Source organism: Rissa tridactyla, chromosome 1 (genome assembly GCF_028500815.1).
Source record: "Rissa tridactyla isolate bRisTri1 chromosome 1, bRisTri1.patW.cur.20221130, whole genome shotgun sequence".
Lineage (NCBI taxonomy): Eukaryota > Metazoa > Chordata > Aves > Charadriiformes > Laridae > Rissa > Rissa tridactyla.
Window position 1 is genome coordinate 140,288,430 of NC_071466.1, and position 19,807 is coordinate 140,308,236.

General features: G+C 38.9%; 1 protein-coding gene across 1 annotated transcript in view; it reads left to right on the top strand.

Annotated features, from left to right (window-relative positions):
• The window catches only part of ANO2 (anoctamin 2), a 190,129-nt gene that overhangs the window by 83,202 nt on the left and 87,120 nt on the right, over positions 1-19,807 (top strand). The window contains exons 13-14 of the mRNA XM_054213085.1: positions 905-987; positions 14,927-15,010. Of these exons, the coding sequence (XP_054069060.1) occupies positions 905-987; positions 14,927-15,010 (167 nt within the window). The remainder of the gene's footprint in view (positions 1-904; positions 988-14,926; positions 15,011-19,807) is intronic.

Below are 19,807 nucleotides of genomic sequence, written 5' to 3' on the forward strand. Positions count from 1 at the left end.
TATAGGTTTTATTGGTATACTGCATGGGTTTAGTTGGTTTAGTATTGGTGTAGTCATCTGAAAATAGGTTTCCACAAGTCAAGAAGAGTACTAAGTGCTATTTCTAATAAATCCGTAAGTCCATAAATCAAGCAGCTAGGCAAACGGCTATCTACAGCAAAGAGCAATTATGAGAGGAAGGTCAGGAGACTGTAAATACGAAACAACAGTACAACATCTGCTCCTTCATATGTAACGCAAAAGGAAAAGCAGGAGACTGAACTACTACTGGCCAGTCCTTCAGAACAAAATCACCGTGTCTATGCAGGACAAAAGCATTCAATTATACCACTATAATATATTTCAAATAACATTATTTTCTACATATTACTGAGGGATTTAGTTTACATACAGGTATCAACGATTTGTTTCATTAGCAGGGTACACCTATTTTCTTCACATGTTTCTGACTGATAAGAAACACTGAAACAGCAAAATCTCTTTGGCCGATTAGAGTATTACAGGTTAATATCTAGACCTAGATTTTGTTTCATTATATGCTTTGTACTCATGAATTATGGAATGACTTATGGTAAATTAAGAAAGATGATGTTCTTGGGGTGGATATCAGCAGATATGGGTTCAGTTCCAGTCTCTGGCAAGAATTTACCATTGCCTTTGGGTGATCCACGTTGTATCTTTCTGTATTTTATTTGTAAAAGGACAGTAATTATTGCTTCCATGCTTTGCTTGTATTTTTCCTTTAAAATTTGGCCTGGGGCTGTTTCTTAGTGCTTATTTATAAGGGGCCTAGCATAATGGGATTCAAATATCAGTTGGGGCTCATAAGTAACGCAAAAATTCACCATAGCACATTGGATTTATAATTTTAGAATTGTTTGTTTGTTTGGTTTTTTTTTTGAAGCTACTATGTTCCTTGAACAATGGAAGCGTTTACAGATGAGATTGAGTTACTTCTGGGATCTAACTGGACTGGAGGAAGAAGAAGTAAGTTTCCTCTCCCTGTGCTAATTTTCTATATAAATTTTTCTCTATGTGAAGATATGCACTGATATTTAGATTTTTCATGAGTGTTCTCCAGCCCAAAGCAGTTCATAGCTGTGTTTTTCTAAATGACTATAACTGATACAGTTTTGAGTACTGATGTATCATTAAAGAAATCATCACCTGTATCTTACTGGTCAGCACTCTAATTTTAATAATGTTGAAAAGGATTATAAGATAACAGCAGATCATTCTTTGCTGAAAATGCCCATATGCCATTGTACAGAGTGCAGTAACAGAATGATACAGAATAAATACTTTGCCAGATAAATGCTACTTCATTATGTATAACAAAAATTCTCTGTGACAGTGGTTGTAACACGTCAGGGTAACATAAAATTTGCATCCAGGCCTGTGCTGCATAGACGATACCTGAGCTCTGGGTACTCACCCGCAAAAGCTGTTGCAAACAACAAATGAGGTTGGTTTCTTGGGAACAATTTTTAAGTGCTCTGCAATGAGCCCGTGCAGCTTCTAGCTGTGCCTGAGTTGATTGAAAAGTGAGACACACTTGTTTATTAGTATTTATAATGTCCCTAAATCTGTTTTTAGTCCTGTTCTTAGGCATTGTTTCACACGTCATGGCCTATGGTCTGTTTAAATTACAGGCACTCACCAGAGGATTAATTTCTAACTCTGACTAAAGAGAGTGCAGTTCGTAGTTGTAAATATCATACTAAGGACAGGTAGACTTTGGAGCTTCCATTACATATCCCTTTGCAATAGATGCTGACGTGGCTCTAGAGCAGGGTCATATTCAGCAATTCAGAACTGCGGCACTTAGATTCTCTTTTATTGTTAACGGTGAGCTGAGTACCTGTATGAAACAATTCAGTGTGCCTTGCTCTCTTCTGTGACATAATAAAATGTGGTCAGTTTCCTGGAAGGTGAGTTGTAGGCCTACATTGGTCTGATGGGAGGATTCGAATCCATTTCTTCATGTTCCAGCACAGTTTCTTAAACAACAGCCCACATACAAGCCTCCAGCCCTGCTACGTGAGCTCAGCTCAAACAGGATGTAGAGTGCAAATAACCTAGAAGAAAAGTAAACTGACATCATTAACTTCATGATGTAGCATGGTGATAATGTTATTCAGACAGACTCCAGTTGTGCGGCCTCCAGTAGTTCTCTTCTTCCATCACTATCCCAAAAGGTAGCCTTTAGCAATGTCTTTAGAGTAAGGGAGACCTCCCTAGTATTCCTTCACTGATGACTTGACTACAACCTCCCCTTTTGCCTCATGCTTCTCAGATTTTTCACTATTCTCTATCCAGTTATGATGTGGGTGATGCTCACAGTATAACCCAGTACTTAGAGTTTGTAAGTTGTGATGCGAACCAAGTGCATCAGCTCATCAGAAATTACTGCTTGTCCTATGTGGAATGTCATACTGCTCCCTGGGAGAAAAGCAATTTTGTATAATTCCAGTACACACTGAGAGGCTGGAGAGGAGACTCTTGGCTCTGCAGCATACTTGACAAACCCATCAGATTTTACTGAATTTCAAGTTCATCACTTGCAGTATAAAATCCTAAGGTTTAGCTCAATAGTTGCAAAATGCTGTGAAAGAATCTATAGATTTGTGAGGTCCTGTGATGAAGAGCTCTGTAGTGGTCAAAGTTTGTGGACAGGAACTGTGGGATCAGCAAGAATCCTTTGTTTATGACAAGTGAAGGAGTGCCAGATACATCTCAGCACAGGCTGACAAATTAGGAACATAGAATCATAAAAATGAGCCTGGAATGGACCTTGAGGGGCCATCCCTTGTGCGTGGTAGGATCAACTCTACTTAAATCATTATGAAAAGATGTTTGTCTAATTTGTTCTTAAATAAATCCAGCAGTGGAGATTTCCCTTCCTCCCTCGGCAATCTACTCTAATACTTATCTATCCGTTCTGCTAATAAGCTTTTCTTAGTGTCTAACTTAAATATCCTTGCTAAATGTTTGGTTTTTTCTTGTTCTTTCTTTCAAAGATAAAGAGATTACCTTTGTTGTCTTTTCAGTAAAATTCAACATAACATCATATCTCTCTGTCACCCTTTTCTTTTAAGATGAACTAACCTCTGCTCTTTCATTGTTCTTAAATATTTTTCTAGATGTCTGTTTGTTCTTGTTGCCTTCTGGACTTTTTCTAGTTGATCTATCTCTTTCTTGAAGAATAATGCTCAAAATAGATATGCCCCTTGACCTGACATCTTAAGCAAAAAGCCGTGCACTGTCTCATGTCAGCTCTTGGTACTTCAGCAAAAGTTAGATCATGTTTTTTTCGTCTTCTATCCATTAAAATCTTAAAGATGAAGATAAGTTTGTTTGTAAGACAGTTATTGGCAACATGTTTTAGTGGTGGTGAAGTCTTTCCAAGTGTTGAAAATTATGTTAGAAAATGGAAAATTGTGTCTGATCAGATTGGGCCAGAAGAAACGAGAAGTGAAATGCACAAGGTCACTTAACAGAGCAAGAAGGAAAAGGAAGAAGTTCAGAAGGTTTACAGTTTTAAGACTAGATGGATTTATGTTATTTATTATTAACAATTTATTTTAGAAAGGGAAGTTAAAGAACGAAAACAGGGAGGAAAACAACCATAAAAGTTGAAAAGCTGAGAGGTACATTGTGAGAATTATATTGAAATAAATGCCTTCAGTGTAATTTTTGTGGACTTTTGACTATAAATTTTTCTTTTCTTTAAAATTACTTTCTTTAAACACACTGGGACAAATCTTTTGCTTCAAAAGGGTCACATGAGACATTAATTTAGTCCATTTATTTGTAAATATCATGGCAACGGATGTCTCAGAAAGCAGACTCCCTAAGGCTTGCATACGTATTTGCAGCTGGCAACTGTACAGACTTAGAGGATTTACGTTTGTACATCTGAAATCTGCAAAAATAATAGGTAGCATTGATTACTAGACTGCAATTGAGCAACTGATAACTAAATGCGAGAGGGAAAGAAAAGAAACGAAACCAGACCAGAATCATGAAAACAGATAAAGTCTTGGAAATACCTTGAATAAGCACTCAACATGTCATGCCATAGATGTGGCTTTGTGTAGCCCAATCAAACAGGTTGTGCATTTCTTTGGTTTTTTTTCAGGTTGTGTAATAAGGGATATAACCATCCATTGAGCAGGGGTAGAGGTGAGAGAATCCATACCCCCTTCTACCTGTGAAGGAGCTGGTGAAGAAGTACTGAGGGACTCTAATTAATGATTTAGGGAGTAGAAACTATTGACCTCCCATGAATCTTCAGAAACCCAGCATGTTACTGCTTTAGGTTTTGTGGGTGGAAGAGATTTTACCTCATTTTACCAACAATCCTGTGTAAACTGAAATAGAAATGCAATTACAAAAGATGAAATCTTAGAATTTGGAGCCAAACTCAGAAGAATAAATGGGCAGAAGTCCACACTAACTGAAATGCCAACAAGTGGAAGTCTTATTATTGTTCAAATAGTCATTTTGTTATACTGTTTCAGTACAACAGGGAGGAATCTAGGTGTCTGTCTTTATTAGAAACATGTTTGGTAAGTTACAATTTTAAGTTAAAATCCTGTACTCTGTAAAAGGTTTGTTAACTTTTTTTGCAAACTCCCAAAGTCTCATTCCTCCTTTTGCTATTTGATGACTTCAAAAAAATATGTTATTGAACCTTTAAAGGGACACTTTAAGATACGCTGTGGATTATTGCTCAGTTAAGATAAAGTAATAAGGAAGGCAGAGTGGGTAAGACACTGGATGACATTTAGTATGTTTACAGACACATCCCATTCTCTCCTAACTTGATCATGGTTTAACTCAATCTTTACTACATTTTAAAAATTTGTTGTGATCTGATTAATTGGATGTTTTCACATTGTCTTCCACCTTGCAAATTATAGGAGCAGACTCCTTTTCTGAAGTTCTAATAGTGTCTACAAAAACAGTCAGTATAAGACATTTTTGTTTGCTTAAAAAATGGAGGAGTGAAAAGCAGACTCTAATAAAATAACCATGTATTCACAGATTTGTCTTCTTGGTAAAAGAGTCTTCTTGGATTTATGGTAAAAGGGTAATGTGTAGCTACAATATTTTGTGCTGTCTCAAATCTCTGCTTTCATGCTCACTACATCATCCTGTTTCTTGTTCCAATGAGATCTTTGGTTTGGGTTTGTTTCCAAATATTTTTGATCTCTTTCTATGCTTTTTTAACTACCTTTTCTTGGGTTTCACCACTCCATCCAGTGAATCTTCTGTCAACTTCATTAAATTCCCGTTAACAGTAATTATTTGATGATCCTAGGATAGCCCTTATCTTCTGGACATGGCCTTTCAACATTTGACTTAAGTGCTAACTTTAGGAGAATGAGAGTTTAGGAGAGTTTAGGAGAATGAATAGTTGGGGAAGGAATGTTGAAAAACGGATGTTATCCCACACACCTTAGGGGAGACTATTTAGTACCAGCTGTTGCTCCATTAAAAAATTACACATGAAGGCACACTTTAAACATGTTTTAATTCATAAACTATAAGAACCAAAACAGGTGATAATTCCTTTGCTTGCCAAGAAGTTGGTAAAGATATTTGATTACATTTTTATCATTCCAAGACTGTTGATCCAGAGATGTGTCACAATATGCTGGGGCTCTAGATAATTTTTCTCTTTTATTTCTCTTCTACCAGACACATCAACATGCTTTCATTTCCTTTCTTTTATTCTTTTTCCATTATGATGACCTCCTGTGTCCTTTCCAGGACTGAATTGTCTACAAGCCTCAAAGCTGTTTGATTCCTTATAGGTAATCTTGATTCCTCAAGATGTTGTGATGCGCCACTCAAAGGCTGGGTCTCCTGAGGTGGCATGAGTTCTTTCCTCCTGCAGTCCCCTGAGTTCAGAGAAGAGGGTCATATCTTCTCATTACAGAATCACAGAATCACAGAAACTTCAGAGTTGTAAGGGACCTCTAGAGATCATCTAGTCCAACTCCCCTGCTAAAGCAGGATTGCCTAGAGCACATTACTCAGGACTGCATCCAGGTGGGTCTTGAAAGTCTCCAGAGAAGGGGACTCCACAACCTCCCTGGGCAGCCTGTTCCAGTGCTCTGTCACCCTCACTGTAAAGAAGTTTTTCCGTGTATTTGAACGGAACTTCTTATGTTCTAACTTGTGCCCGTTGCCGCTCGTCCTGTCACTGGGAACCATTGAAAAGAGTCTGGCACCATCCTCCTTCAACCCACCCTTTAGATACTTGTATGTCATAATAAGGTCTCCCCTCAGCCTTCTCTTCTCCAGGCTGAAGAGTCCCAGCTCTCTCAGCCTTCCCTTATAAGGGAGATGCTCCAGTCCCTCAATCATCTTTGTTGCCCTTCGCTGGACTCGCTCCAGCAGTTCCCTGTCTCTCTTGAACTGGGGAGCCCAGAACTGGATGCAGTATTCCAGTTGTGGCCTCACCAGTGCAGAGTAGAGGGGGAGAATGACCTCCTTCGACCTACTGGCCACACTCTTCCCTATGCAGCCCAGGATTCCATTGGCCTTTTTGGCAACAAGGGTACATTGTTGGCTCATGGATAATTTACTGTCTACCAGGACCCCCAGATCCTTCTCCTCAGAACTACTTCCCAGCAGGTCCACACCTAACCTATACTGGTGCTTAGCATTCTTCCTCCCCAGGTGCAGGACCTTGCACTTGCTTTTGTTGAACCTCATTAGGTTCTTCTCTGCCCAGCTCTCCAGCCTGTCTAGGTCACGCTGGATGGCAGCACGGCCCTCTGGAGTGTCAGCCACCCCTCCCAGTTTGGTATCATCAGCAAACTTGCTGAGGATACACTCTGTCCCATCATCCAGGTCATTAATGAATATACTGAACAAAATTGGACTGAGTACTGACCCCTGGGGGACACCACTGGTTACAGGCCTCCAACTAGACTCTATGCCGCTGATCACAACCCTCTGAGTTGCCGCTGATCACAACCCTCTGAGTTCTGTCACACAGCCAGCTCTCAATCCACCTCACTGTCACCTCATCTAACCCATTACATTCTCTGGTGTAAGCGCAGAGATGGGCAGTTGTTTGAAGTGTGAAGCTGTGGCGGAGGAACTGGAATGGGCTCTTCCAGCCTGTGCAGAACAGCTCTCTACTGCAGTTGTTGCCCAGGGCAAGGTCATGGCATGGATGATGGAAAATAGGAGATGCTGATGGAGGAAAGGAGCAACAGGGAGGAAAGTCTTGCTTTCCAATAGTTCTCTGCCTTGATATACTGCATCCTGTATCTTTATCCCGCACTGCCTCTCTAGAAACAGGGACCACCTCCAGGCCTTTTCTTCTTCCACTCATCCTTCCCAGTCACCCAGGAGATCCGGGTGGGTAAGCAGGGTTTGCCAGCGATGTGCTTCTTGCAGAACAGGCAAGAGATGGGGTAAGTGTAGGGTATCTTGTACTGCCAGGGAGTGTGTTCTGAGGGAGATGGGTATGAGGAGGTGGAGAGGGACACCCTCCTCACCCAGAGTCTCACAAATCCTGTCTGCCTTTTTCAGGTCCCCCAAAGTCACAGTACTCCCTCTCCCAGCTCTTTCATACAAAGGTCTCTTAGACAGCACTGTTTTTTCTCAGCCCCATTTTTCCTCCCCTCTGTCCTCCTCTTTTGCACCTAAAATATCAGTTTTTCTGTTCACCTAAGATATCTTGGGCTGATTCAGTGTTAGGTAAATTAGACACGCTGAAAACCTCCAAGATTAGCCTGCTATTGGTGTTAACAAGGAGATCAGAATCTGGTCCTAGTTCACGCTGTTGCTTCAGGAACCTCAGCACCACATCACTATGTAGTCTCTTGTGTGGGAAAAGAACTTTCTTTTTAAGGAAATGAGATTTTTCTTTTAAATTTAAAATGCATTTTACATTTACTCATATGTATGAATGGAGGCTGCCATTTTTTTAACCCCAACTGCATATGTAAATAATGTGGAAAGGTGTTAAGAAACTCTTGTTTTAATGAACTAGATTTATTTAATGAATAAAGGGGGATAACTGTCATTTATTCTTCTGTAAAGTCTTTTATTGCTAGGTCATTGTTATTTGTTCTGTGATTTTTCCCCTGGTGTGTCATTGACACAGGAAGATTGATCAAGACTAAAATAAGATGGAAGGAGAAGTAGCTCTTCTCTCAATCTGCACGAAGTACTAAACCCAGTGGAAGTTATTTCTAAAAGTACTTTTGAAATTGGGAAAAGCATTTAAAATTTAAGAGCAATAGTTTGTGATATGTTTTTAATGACAACCAAAATTGCCAATTGCTTAAAATGAACGCAGAATTTCAGAACTCATCATATTTCAGCAGAATTGTTTCCTATTCTTTAGTTTTCTTTAGGCTTTTTTAATTTGTCTAATTTCCTTCATTTTCACATGCATATGGACACTTATGAGTAGTGCAATATTGCAAACTCATGCCTACAAAAACTCTCCCACATTGCACCTATATCAAATATGTGATTATGTGGTGTGAGACAACATTTTATTGATACAAGTTTCAAATGACCTTGCTTTATTCATTACTTTCCAAGAGCATGTAAGATTGTGGTTTTTTCTAGACTTATCCACACTTCTCTGGGTCAGAGGTATAGAAATAACACTAACCCTTGGAAAACATAAGGACTTTTTTTTATTCTTCATCCTGACTTCAAATCAGTAGAGCACCGTTGACTTTTTGATCTCATCCTCCTGCTGCCATCCTAGTCTGCTACTTCTGCTGAAAGATTAAAAGCTGCATAAAATGCCTCAATAGTTCACTGATACCACTAGGTAGAGATCCCCTCCTTACTTTCACGCTACTAATTATATTGTCACATCCATCACCTGAACCTACTGTGGAGGAACCTGTGGAGAAGTAGTTCCAGAAATAAAGTGGACAGTTCTTGTGTTGGAAGGGACCAGTTAATTTGGTAAGTTTTCACATAGTACGATCAGGGCATTGGGCAGGGGAAGAGAAGAATGTGTGGGTTAGGAAGACCCTTTGAGCAATGGTGATCCATTAACTCAGCTCATCTGTAGCATGCAACTTCAGTTACAGATTGCAGCTGCACAGCAGCTTAAGCAAACCTAACTCTACGCTATCTGGGTGCTACTACCCCAGCCATGCAGTCTTGTTCTTCCTCTTACATGCATGCTGGCAATCATACAACGGAGTGGTGAACAGTTCTGAAGGGTAGCTGAGGGTATGAGGAATAGGAGTTGTTTATCATGCAGCTGCATATGCACTGGTGTCAGTGTAAGGACAGAAATAGAAATGTGTGGCTAGTGCAAGGTGGCATTGAGTCTGAGAGTATGGAAGTGCAGGCTTAGATTGGCTTGCACTGCTGTGAAACTCAAGCTATTTAACTGAAGTCGCAAGTATAAAAGCCTTTGACTATAAATTCAACATTTGTGTTTGTTTCAAATAAGTTGTTTTCATGAACATTACTGGCTGTAAATCCGGGCATTGGGATATTTATGGGAAACAATTAAAAGAGGTACTGGTATGGCTGAAACAAATTAATAAAGACTGAACAAGTATTTATGGTCAAAGATAGATTTTTAGTTCAGACTAGCTAAATCTGTATTTATCCGCATTAGAGAGGAGCCAGTGCTCTAATCTGGATCATGGTTCAACTTGAAAAGTTCACAAAGGTTTGGGAAGACAGTGGTTGATCAGTATATACACATTCTGAAACCAGATAATTCTGGATATTTTAAAACTTTTGTTAGCTTGCCTCTGATATATGTGCCTTAAGATATTTTAGGAAGTGTACCTTAGAATGCTATATAGAGTTCCATTGCTTTTACCTGGTAAATTGGGTTGCCTGTAAGTGGTGGCTTCTGGGTGCACAGAGGCTGAAAGAAAGAAAACAACAGGGAAATGAAAATTCCAGATATATCATAAATAGCCAGTGCTGTGTGCCACCACAGGCAAGTGTTTCCACTATTACACATTATGATACAAAAAAGGAGAACAGTGCCCAAGGGAAAAAAAAAATAATTATTTAGGAATATTTCTTTGGAGAAGGGGTTCCGTGCATATATAGTGGCTAAAGAGAGGGTCCTAATAGTAGACTACGACTACTCAATACTACCATAGGACAACTAAAACAAATAAATGTAACAGTGTTATGCACAGACATTTTAAATTTTCTAAAGTCCAGGTAATATTTTATCAAATTAGAGTAATAAGGTAAGCTGGAAGTTGTTCCACTGACAAGCTGGGTGATGCCCATTTTAATGGGCTATCATCCAACTTTACAGCTGGGTTTCTTCTTTATGTTTGTCAGCTCATTTATTTCAGCCATGATTTATCATGCAGTAAAATAAATAATTTTAAGCAAAATTTTCAATACCACAGTTCAAGGGACATCTGGCTTCACACGATTCCACCTACTGGAATTGTAGGAAGCATAAAATAGGAGTATTTAAATGGGTTTGATTTGAATTGAATAATGAACAAAAATAAATGATGCTAGATTCTGCTACAGTTACCCACAAAATGCGATAATCTTGACATTGTAATGTCAGCATTTGGTTGTTTGGTCCTAGCTAAAGAACAATTAAAAATCTGAGGCCAAATTTCAAAATGTAGTTTTGCAGGTAATGCTCTGAAGCACTACTACTGTTCTTGCTCAGTGGGAGTAAACAAAGGCATTACATTTATATATCTATCTGGGAAGTATATTTCAATAATATATCTTATGGTTTCTTTTGTTTTAAATACTTCAGTTTTCTGTTGCTTTAGAATAGCTGAGTTCCTGTGTACTTGTACAGTGGCTTTTGTCTTTTGTCTCCCTAAACTTGTAATAAAGTTAGATGACTTATTCAAGCTTTTGTTTTAATTTTACATAAATCACATTTATTGTGCAAGTGATTTGGACTAGAAAGATTGTGACCATCTACCAGCGATCCCTTCATACGTGCTGAGATATAAAAGTACTTTTCCTTGGATGAGCATCCCATTACTAGGACAGTCTAAACAGATCATTGGCGTGAATGGCAGTCTCTTGCTTAGACTTCTCCCCCCCATCCACTGTGTCATCATCGTAAGAAACAGAGGGGTTTAGCCCCTGATTTTTAATTTGCAGCAGAGAACAACGGGGACCTCCGTTCTGTTCATTCCAGGTTTCCATCTTGGTTTAGGGCAGCAGCTGGGTCATTCCAGTTCTCATTTGTAGAAACCTTCCTTCCTACCAGCATGCCCTGCTTTGTTGCTCTGCTTGTGTTCAGCATATTAGGATAAGGCTGTTCAATGATTTTGAGTGTTTTCTTGACTGTCCTTAAAGTGTAAAAATTAAGCAGTAGGTTGCCTTATTTTTTGCTGATAGCTCCTTTTGTCTGTTAATCTGGGAGAGTTTCTAATGTTCTACTTTTTCTTAGCAATCCAAATGTGTTTGTCATGCGCACTTTGTAAAATTTCATTATCACTTTCTTCCTAAATCAAAGACAAATTAATGAGAGATCAGCCTGCATTATATATTCTTATCCAACTGGATCATTACCTACACCGCCTTAATTTGCAATGTATAGTGGATACACATGTTGTATGTTTGAGGCAAATCCTGGAGACCATTCTCAGGGAAAATTCCCACTGACGTCAATGTGAGTTTTGTCTGAGTAAAAATTTCATGATCTGGCTCTTTGTTTTCTGGATGGAAATTATCGTTTTCTACTCTAAGCACTCATTTGGCCTCAAAGTACCTTGGCTCACATGGTTTTCAATAAGTGTCTGGCAGCTGTACTGGCAAACTTCCAGCATCGTGGGATTCATATTTATCCCTACATGGACATTTGGCCTTCTTCAAATCATCACAACTATTTCTAGCTTATTGTCCTAACTGTAGAACTCTTCCCATTTTCAGACAAAGAATTGATTCTGAATCACACTCTTTTTACAGCAGAGTGGAATCGTTCCTTCACATACATGTATATATGATCAGCATCAAGTATCTCTAAATCTGTATTGTAAATAAGTGTTTCATGCAATATACTCATAAAAAGAATGTATGTATATACACACGTGCATTCCAGGAGGCACTGTGGTCTGTTCAGTCAAGGGTAAAATGACTTGGCGGATTCAGTGAAGACGGATCAAGTAATTTTCCAGTCCAGATGTAGGTGTATGTAGTGCAGTTAACAGGACATTGAAGTGTCTTACTAGGAAAACTAAAAATAACTTGACCAAATTTGAACAGAATATGCACTCAAAACAAAACTGTCAATAGCAAAAAAGTAAGTTGCAGTAAAATGTTTTGCTTGGCATTTTATTTTCTCACTCTGTTTCCTTTTAAGCTAGTTTTCAAAAGTTTCTCTGACCTCTGGCAGCTGCCCCTGGTGTCCCAGAATGCTTTGCTTAGCAGAAAGTAAGAAAAAAGGAAGAAAGCCAGTTCAGCTCTGCAGGTGCTCCCATAGTGTGATTAGATCTCCTCAGTTTCTTACAGCTTCATTTCTCTCATTTCCCTACTTTCATCAAGCTGTCTCCTCTCATGTATCCATCCATGCCTGATGCTTTCATCCTTTCTTTATTTAAGTCTAAAGATGTTTCTTCCATGTGACCTCTGAACCTTATCTAAGGAAGGTGATACAAAGTAATGCAAATAATAAAGCTAGTGAGAACCAACAGAACATCAAGATATGTGCATTGGCCACAGCATCTTTAAACACTTACTGTTGTATATTTGTCTTTCTTTTCCCTGTCCTTCTTACCACCATTTTTGCTGCTAATCAACTTTAGTAATGTCAGAGATTACCTGTGCCTCATTATTTCTTGGAGTTCCACATACATTCATAGCACTTTGTAAGTAATAACAACAGTGACCCTTGTGACAAGAAGTACTATAGTGATTCCTGAACTTCATTCATTGTGGTATTGATTTTTATGTGAGGCATAAGTAATGTGAGAGAACTTGGTGATGTAAAGAGTGTCACACTTGCATGCTTAGAACATGTTTTATTAATTTGAATAGGACATGAAATTAAAAGTGTAAAACAAGCTGTCATGCGAGCAGTTCCACTATATTTGTTTGGTATAGCATTGTAGTGGTGGAGTCTCAGAGGCATAGCCGTACTTGAGCTTTAGAGAAAAAAAGTTCCCTAAAGCCTCCCATGTAGTACCAGAGTCCCTGGGAGCAGCAGAAAGAACGTACCATTTGTGGGACTGCCTTTAGGGCAGGTATACTTATGACTTGTTCATAGAGTTCAAAAAGATACAGAAATACTAATTTAAGGCAGTTATTTAAATGACAGGGTGCTCACATACCTGTTCAATCCATCAGGAAAATCTCTCATGACCAGGATAAACAATACATTGGAAGTCTCACTGTGTCTATATACTGGTGTACAACAGAGAATGCTCAAAATGGTGTCTGATGTAGTGAAAATGCTACAGATAACAGAAAATGAACAGCACATGTGTCCCTGAGGAAGACTGCAGAAGTTCCATGCAACCCCTGTTCTATTGTCCATGAGGATTAATTTAGGTTTTTTAAATTGGCTATTGGATTCATGAAAAAGTGTTAGTAAGTTGATTTTGTGTCTGGGCTGACAGGGATACGTTCTAATTATACTAAGGATGGATGGTATGACCAATGCCATAGGAATAGTGTTTTTCTGGGAGGCATCAAATCCAAATTCCAGGCTCTGAATGAATTCAGAACTTGGTGGGAATGAGGAGATACATGGCATTTGTCTTTTTTGTGAGATGCTTTTTTTTAAAATCCTGGCAAGTTTGTGCTACCATGCTTAATTTATGCTTTAATTTGGAAAAGAAAAATATAATTTGCGAGTATACCTTGAAAGGTTATTGATAGGAGAAACTGTGCCAGATCCGACAGCCCAAGAGAGGTGAGGCAGCCACAGCTCCATGTCCCCAGGTCCAACCTGTAGTGAGGCTAAGCACGTAATCCCAGTAGACACAGATACACACAGCACACACATACACCACATGTGCATATATACCTGCCCAGCCACACAGATCACACAGAGGGACACAGCAGGAACACAAACACAGACCTCAAACAAAGACCTCATCCTGCACCTCTCCCTGGGTGAGCAGGATGGAGGTCTCTTAATGAGAATAAATAGATGCACATATGTACAGTACAGATCCCCCCAGCAGCGGGGCTCACTTCATCTGCCCAGTAGCTGCCCCTGGGCCACAGTCTCCCTAGTTGGTGGCACTCAGAGACTCAGAGGTATGAGCCCGCAATGCTACAGCCGCTCTCTGATTGCTCACTCACACAGAGATCATGCTTCCCCAGAGCTGGCTGGGACTTCCCTGGTCCCCTAGAAGCCAACGCACCCTGGTCTTGACTGTGAAGACACACACACAAACTTCGGTGGGTTACAATCATAAAGACCCACAGACCTTGTTGTCTCTCTGGCAGTTGGCTGGGACTCCCCTTGTCCCTCTGATAGCCAACTCCACAATGGCCTCACCCTTAAAGACACACACCTCCCTGGCTCCCAGAACTTCACCTACTTGCTAGCTACTCCAGCTTGATCTTCACTAGTGCTTACATACTCAGTCTCGCACTTGCTCCAGTTGCTGGTGGTCACACCCCCATACAGAGCAGCAAACTATTTCATGTGACCGGCCCTTTATATCCCCTTAGTCCTCTGTTTTCCTATAGGTCCTCCCCAAGTGTCATAGATCCCTCCCTTCTCCACATTTGGTTCCTCCCTTAAGCATCACATGACATGCGATCCCTAAACGCTCTTCCCCTGTACCCCATAATGTATCCCATACCTCTAGGCAGGGATCCCCCTAATCTGTAAAGTGCTGTGCTGTTGAATTATCTTGATGGCTTGGATCATGCATAAATGACCAGATTATTTTTTTCTTTTCTCTTAATCATAATCACACATATGGTTGTTTTTTTTTTCTTTTTTCAGGAGCATCCCAGACCAGAGTATGAAACCAAACTGCTGGAGAAAAAGCTGAAAAATAAAAGCATCACGACAGAAAATTCAAATGAAGTAAGATGCAGTTTACTCTTTTCACTCACATTGGATTTGTGTTTCATTATATTGTGATTATCTTTTTGTCTGTCTCTGATGGATAGTTTGCAAAAGGTACTTTTTGGTACTCTTAATCAGCCTTGTCAATTGCTTGCTCGGGGTCTGGTGTTATGCAGCCCTGCAGTGCCATTGAAAGGCTTTGGTGTCACCACTTTGCTAGCCCTGCAAAGTAAAGCAATATGCATAGGAATATGGTTGACAGGTGGTTCGGGATCTAATCTGTAGAGTGACGAATGATTAGTAAGATAATCACCTCAGGGATTCTTATAGCAGTGACCTCGAATTTCAGTACTTTGTGGACAATAAATAAAACAGCTTTTATTAAAGTGATTTCATTTGTATAGGTAACATTGGCATCTTTAGTCATGTCACAGTTACACAGTTGTAAAATTTTGATAACATTTCCAATATAAATGGAAAAATAATGAATGGTATATAATTTTTAGATTGAAGTGTGTTTAGGCTTTCTATGGCCACTTCAAACCTAAAACCAGCACTTTTTTTCCCAATCCCCTTTTGTAAAATGCTGATTGAGGTCTATTTCCTAAGCAGTCATAAGTCCCTGTAGACTTTGTCCATTAGGCTTGCTTAATCATTACTATCTCCTGCATGCCACATGCGCCAGCAAAGCCAGAGCACTCCAAACCCATGTCCAGTTTCCAGGTAGAAGGAAGCAGTTTAATTTGTTTTAAAACTGAGAACCAGTACCTGAAGTGGAGAATACTTCTGCTTTCAGGTTTGGTCCAGCAAATTTAGCCTTGCAGCTTATGAAAGAATTTCATAAGAATTCATAAGAAATTCATAAGAATCCCTTTCATCGGCTGATCACCATCAAGATTGTAAAGCGTTTCCAGTGAATCTTTCATCTCAGTGAGACCGCCTCTCACCTGTTGGGCCCAACTGAACTCCACAGAAGACAATGGAAAGATTCTTAATTACTTTAATGGGCTTTGGATCTTGCCCAATATGAGCAGGGACTCTCACATAGCAACATGGGGAGGTCTTCCCTTACACATTAAACAGTTCTCTAGGCCTTCTAAGTGAGGGATCAAAGACTGTAAAAGGCGGATAAAGCAGCTGCTGCTGTTCAGCTTTTTCTGACTTAAAGTAAGTGAAATCTGAAAACAAGTCAGCGATTGATGCTGTAGAATATTATACTTTCGTAGCCATGAGGCAGTGTTAGATGATTATGTTGCTTTAATAAGACACAGAAATTACAGCGTTATAAATTAGAAATTAGGGTTAGAGAAAGCAAGGAAAACTACTAAGAGTGTAGGTGGAAAATGAGGAACTATGTAAAGATCCAGCACTGTAAAAATGAGAAGAATTCCTTTCAGACATCAAGAAGGGAAAGGCTTTCCTGGAATACTTTTTCTGCAATTACTTTTTGTGTCAATGTGGATGGAAAAATAGCACTCAGAAAGAAAACGTTTCCTTCAACTTTTTGGGGTGCCTGTATGCAGACTTTCTCCAATGTCCTTATAGGAGACAAAAATCCTATTTTGGAAATTGATGTAGGCATTTTGAACTGCAAACCTCCTGATTTTTAGTAGTATTTAATTCTGAAGTAATCTTGAAAAAAAAAAATTCATTAATTGAGTAATTTAAGTATTTTCTGGAAAAGTTTCCCAGAGTCATCTCAATCTCTTTTCTAAACATCGTTAAAAAATAAAGTACTTTGACATTTGCCATCAGTTACTTTTAGGAAGCAATTATTCATACCACAGAACATTTCATTTGGGTTGATTAAGGTAAATTTCTAATAAATGCATTCATCCTGCCAACTTACTGACTACCATCTCTCCCCAAATTACTGAAATATATTCCCAAATTCTGAGCAGTTTTCCATTAGTCAACATTTTGCTCACTAATTGTGTTGCAATCCTCTTTTTGATTCCCTCAAATTCTTTGCAGCAAACAGCACATTAGTTTGGGTTTCAAAGATGTATTGTTCAGTGGTTTGCACCTCAATGTCTTATGATATCATAAGGGTAAGAAATGTTTGTGTGAGACCTGTTGAAGAGGAAAAAGGCCAGTTCTTTAATTGAACTGTTATGTTTAATGTAACAGTGGAAATGTACCATTACATTTTGCTTTGGAAGATCCTGAAAAGTTAGACATTAAAAGTGATGAGTATTTAAGAGTTTTTAATCTTTTTTTTTTCCTCCTTCAGATGGCTGTGTGCTATACTCATTGCAAGACCTGCCTGGCAGGTTAATATTAAGGCACAGGTTTCTGTGGGGTCTCTGGCTCAGTACTTCTGTCTTGTTGGGTGGAAGCCAGGGTACAGGATTTTGTCATATTAATAGTGCAGATCTAGTGTCTGGACAGACATCAAAGTAGAGGTCTCTCTGTAGTTACAGATTCAGTCCTAATTTCTTGGTTTTGTATGAATACATAGATGCCTGTGAGGTCTCAGTCTCACCCTATCTCGGTTGATAGTCTAATGTCATGGCATAAATCTCTGTGAAGTTCTCGCCTGAATATTTTTAGCTAACTAGTGTAATTTAAAGGCGTATCTTCTGAGTGTAGCTGGTCAACAACTGTAGTGTGCTATGTTGATATCAAAGGACAGGCTCTGGCACCACTGCCTAAAGCTTCTCGTTACTTATCTAATATGAAGTCAGAAGTCTCCAGTTCAGCAGCTGTGGCTTGTTGGGATAGAAATGATGCCAAAGCTGCGGCTATTGTGAGAATACTGATTTAGAGTTTACTTAAAGGCATATATTTCTATAAAATTACTGGCTTGTTTCCAGTATGTTAATTCCTCTGTTCCGGTGAGGATGTGACTAGTTTTATGGCAAGAAACTGAGCTTTTATGTAGAAAGCTCTGTGTACAGTGCAATATTTCTTTTTCTTGCCTTACTCCAACCAGGAGTCCTTGTGAAGCTAAATGGGTTATTTTTGCAAAGAAGGGACAGGGGTTTGGTTTTGTGATTGCAGAAGGAAATCAACGCCACTTACATACACTCTCAAATGATAACTTGGGAATACCTGTTAAGAGAAAAACTACTTCAACATACAGTTTTTCCTGTCTGCTGTTGAAGTCATTAACTTTAATGAGTGTGGAAGATGCCTAGCACCTGTCAGGGCCAGTAAACATATGAGTCACTCTACCCAGGCAACAAATTCCAAATCAGCTTGATGAGACTTGCTTGATGGCAATAGAAAGTATTACAGATCTAATGTATTACTTGCCCAATGGGGTTTGTGTTATAGAATATAGCTTTCATACAAATACCACTTAGGGTATTTATGCTACTGTACTAAGCAAAGAACAGAATTTCAGCCTACATCACTCTGTGTGGTTCAGACTGTTTTAATCAATATTTTATTGGTTATTTTGAGAGTGGGAAAGAAACTGTGAGGTCTCAGTGAACTTCACAAAAGCTTGGTGTGAAATTACTCTTACAATAACACCCTAAGGTTCTACTGTTTCAGAAGAGAATTCATTTAAAGCTAAAGGAGTTGAAACATTTACATGAAATGCCTCAGGTTAGGTAGCAAATGCATAAACAGACAGTCCTTATGAATTATGACATTAATTTAAAAAAATGACAAGTTCTAAGGGACTGATTCTGGAAACCTGCAATAATCAGGCTTGTAATCAGTAGCACTATTTGATTCTCCGTGGTCACAGAAATAAAGTCTTGCAATGTAGAGCTTCTTGATTTATGTAAGTCTTCTTTGCCCTTGCAGCAGAGAAGACCTATGTATGCATGCATGAATGCATGTGCCTGATAATACATTCATGCAAATATGGCAGATGCAATTTTTGTAATAGAGAAATTCATTTTTTTTTGTTGTTCTTATTTAATGCACTATAACATTGAAGATGTGAATAGAAATATTTAACAAACAGGGTAAAGTTACTGTATCTGCAGAATGTTAACTAAAAAACATGTTGGATATTTGTAATCTTCTGATAAGTGGTTCCTCTCTCTGTGCAGTAGTAATGTTCTCAATGGAAATACATGCAGGTCAGGAAATGAAAATTGGTCGTATGCCTGAAAACATGCAGATGGGGCTAGATCCAACTCTCACTGGAGCTGATGGAAAGAAAGCCTTCCAGTCATTTCTGGGAGAGATGGATCAGGCCCCGACTCCTTTTCATTAAAAGTCCAGCTGATCTGGCAAACATGATGCAACATCACATATATTCTTATCTTTCCTATTTGACAGGAAACTGAATAACTCATTCCACATATTTCTCAAGGAAAATTTTCTTTATAGGAAAAAAGGGCTCGTCTCTTGTCTCATGTCCTTACTTGGAGCAAACCCTGGGAGTAATAGAATCTGGAATTCTATCTTGCCTTTAATTCATTTTAAATAAGAAAGCATCAGAAGAAGTTATTTAAATTGTTAACTCAGCTGATAATTGAAACAAAAGATGGAAACATTTCTTTCCGAACCATTGTTTCAGTTAACAACTGAATTAAAGCAAGCTGGTTTGAAGAGGAAGAGACCTAGTGTAAGGATGATACAGATAAACATAAAGTAGAATTGTACATTGCTGATGAATATTTTATATATAAGTTTTAAATATTTCAGTACTGCGAAACACAAAATAGTAATCCTTGCTACTAGTTGGTTCCTTACCCAGTTTTGCATAAGAAAATCTCCCACAAGGCCTGAGAAACACATTAGATGTTGGCACCTACTTTATTAAGCAAGGCCTTGACAAGATTAACTAAAGAAAAAAAAAACCACCACCCTCTTTTTTATTTATTAGCTTTAACTCTGTAGAAGAAACCA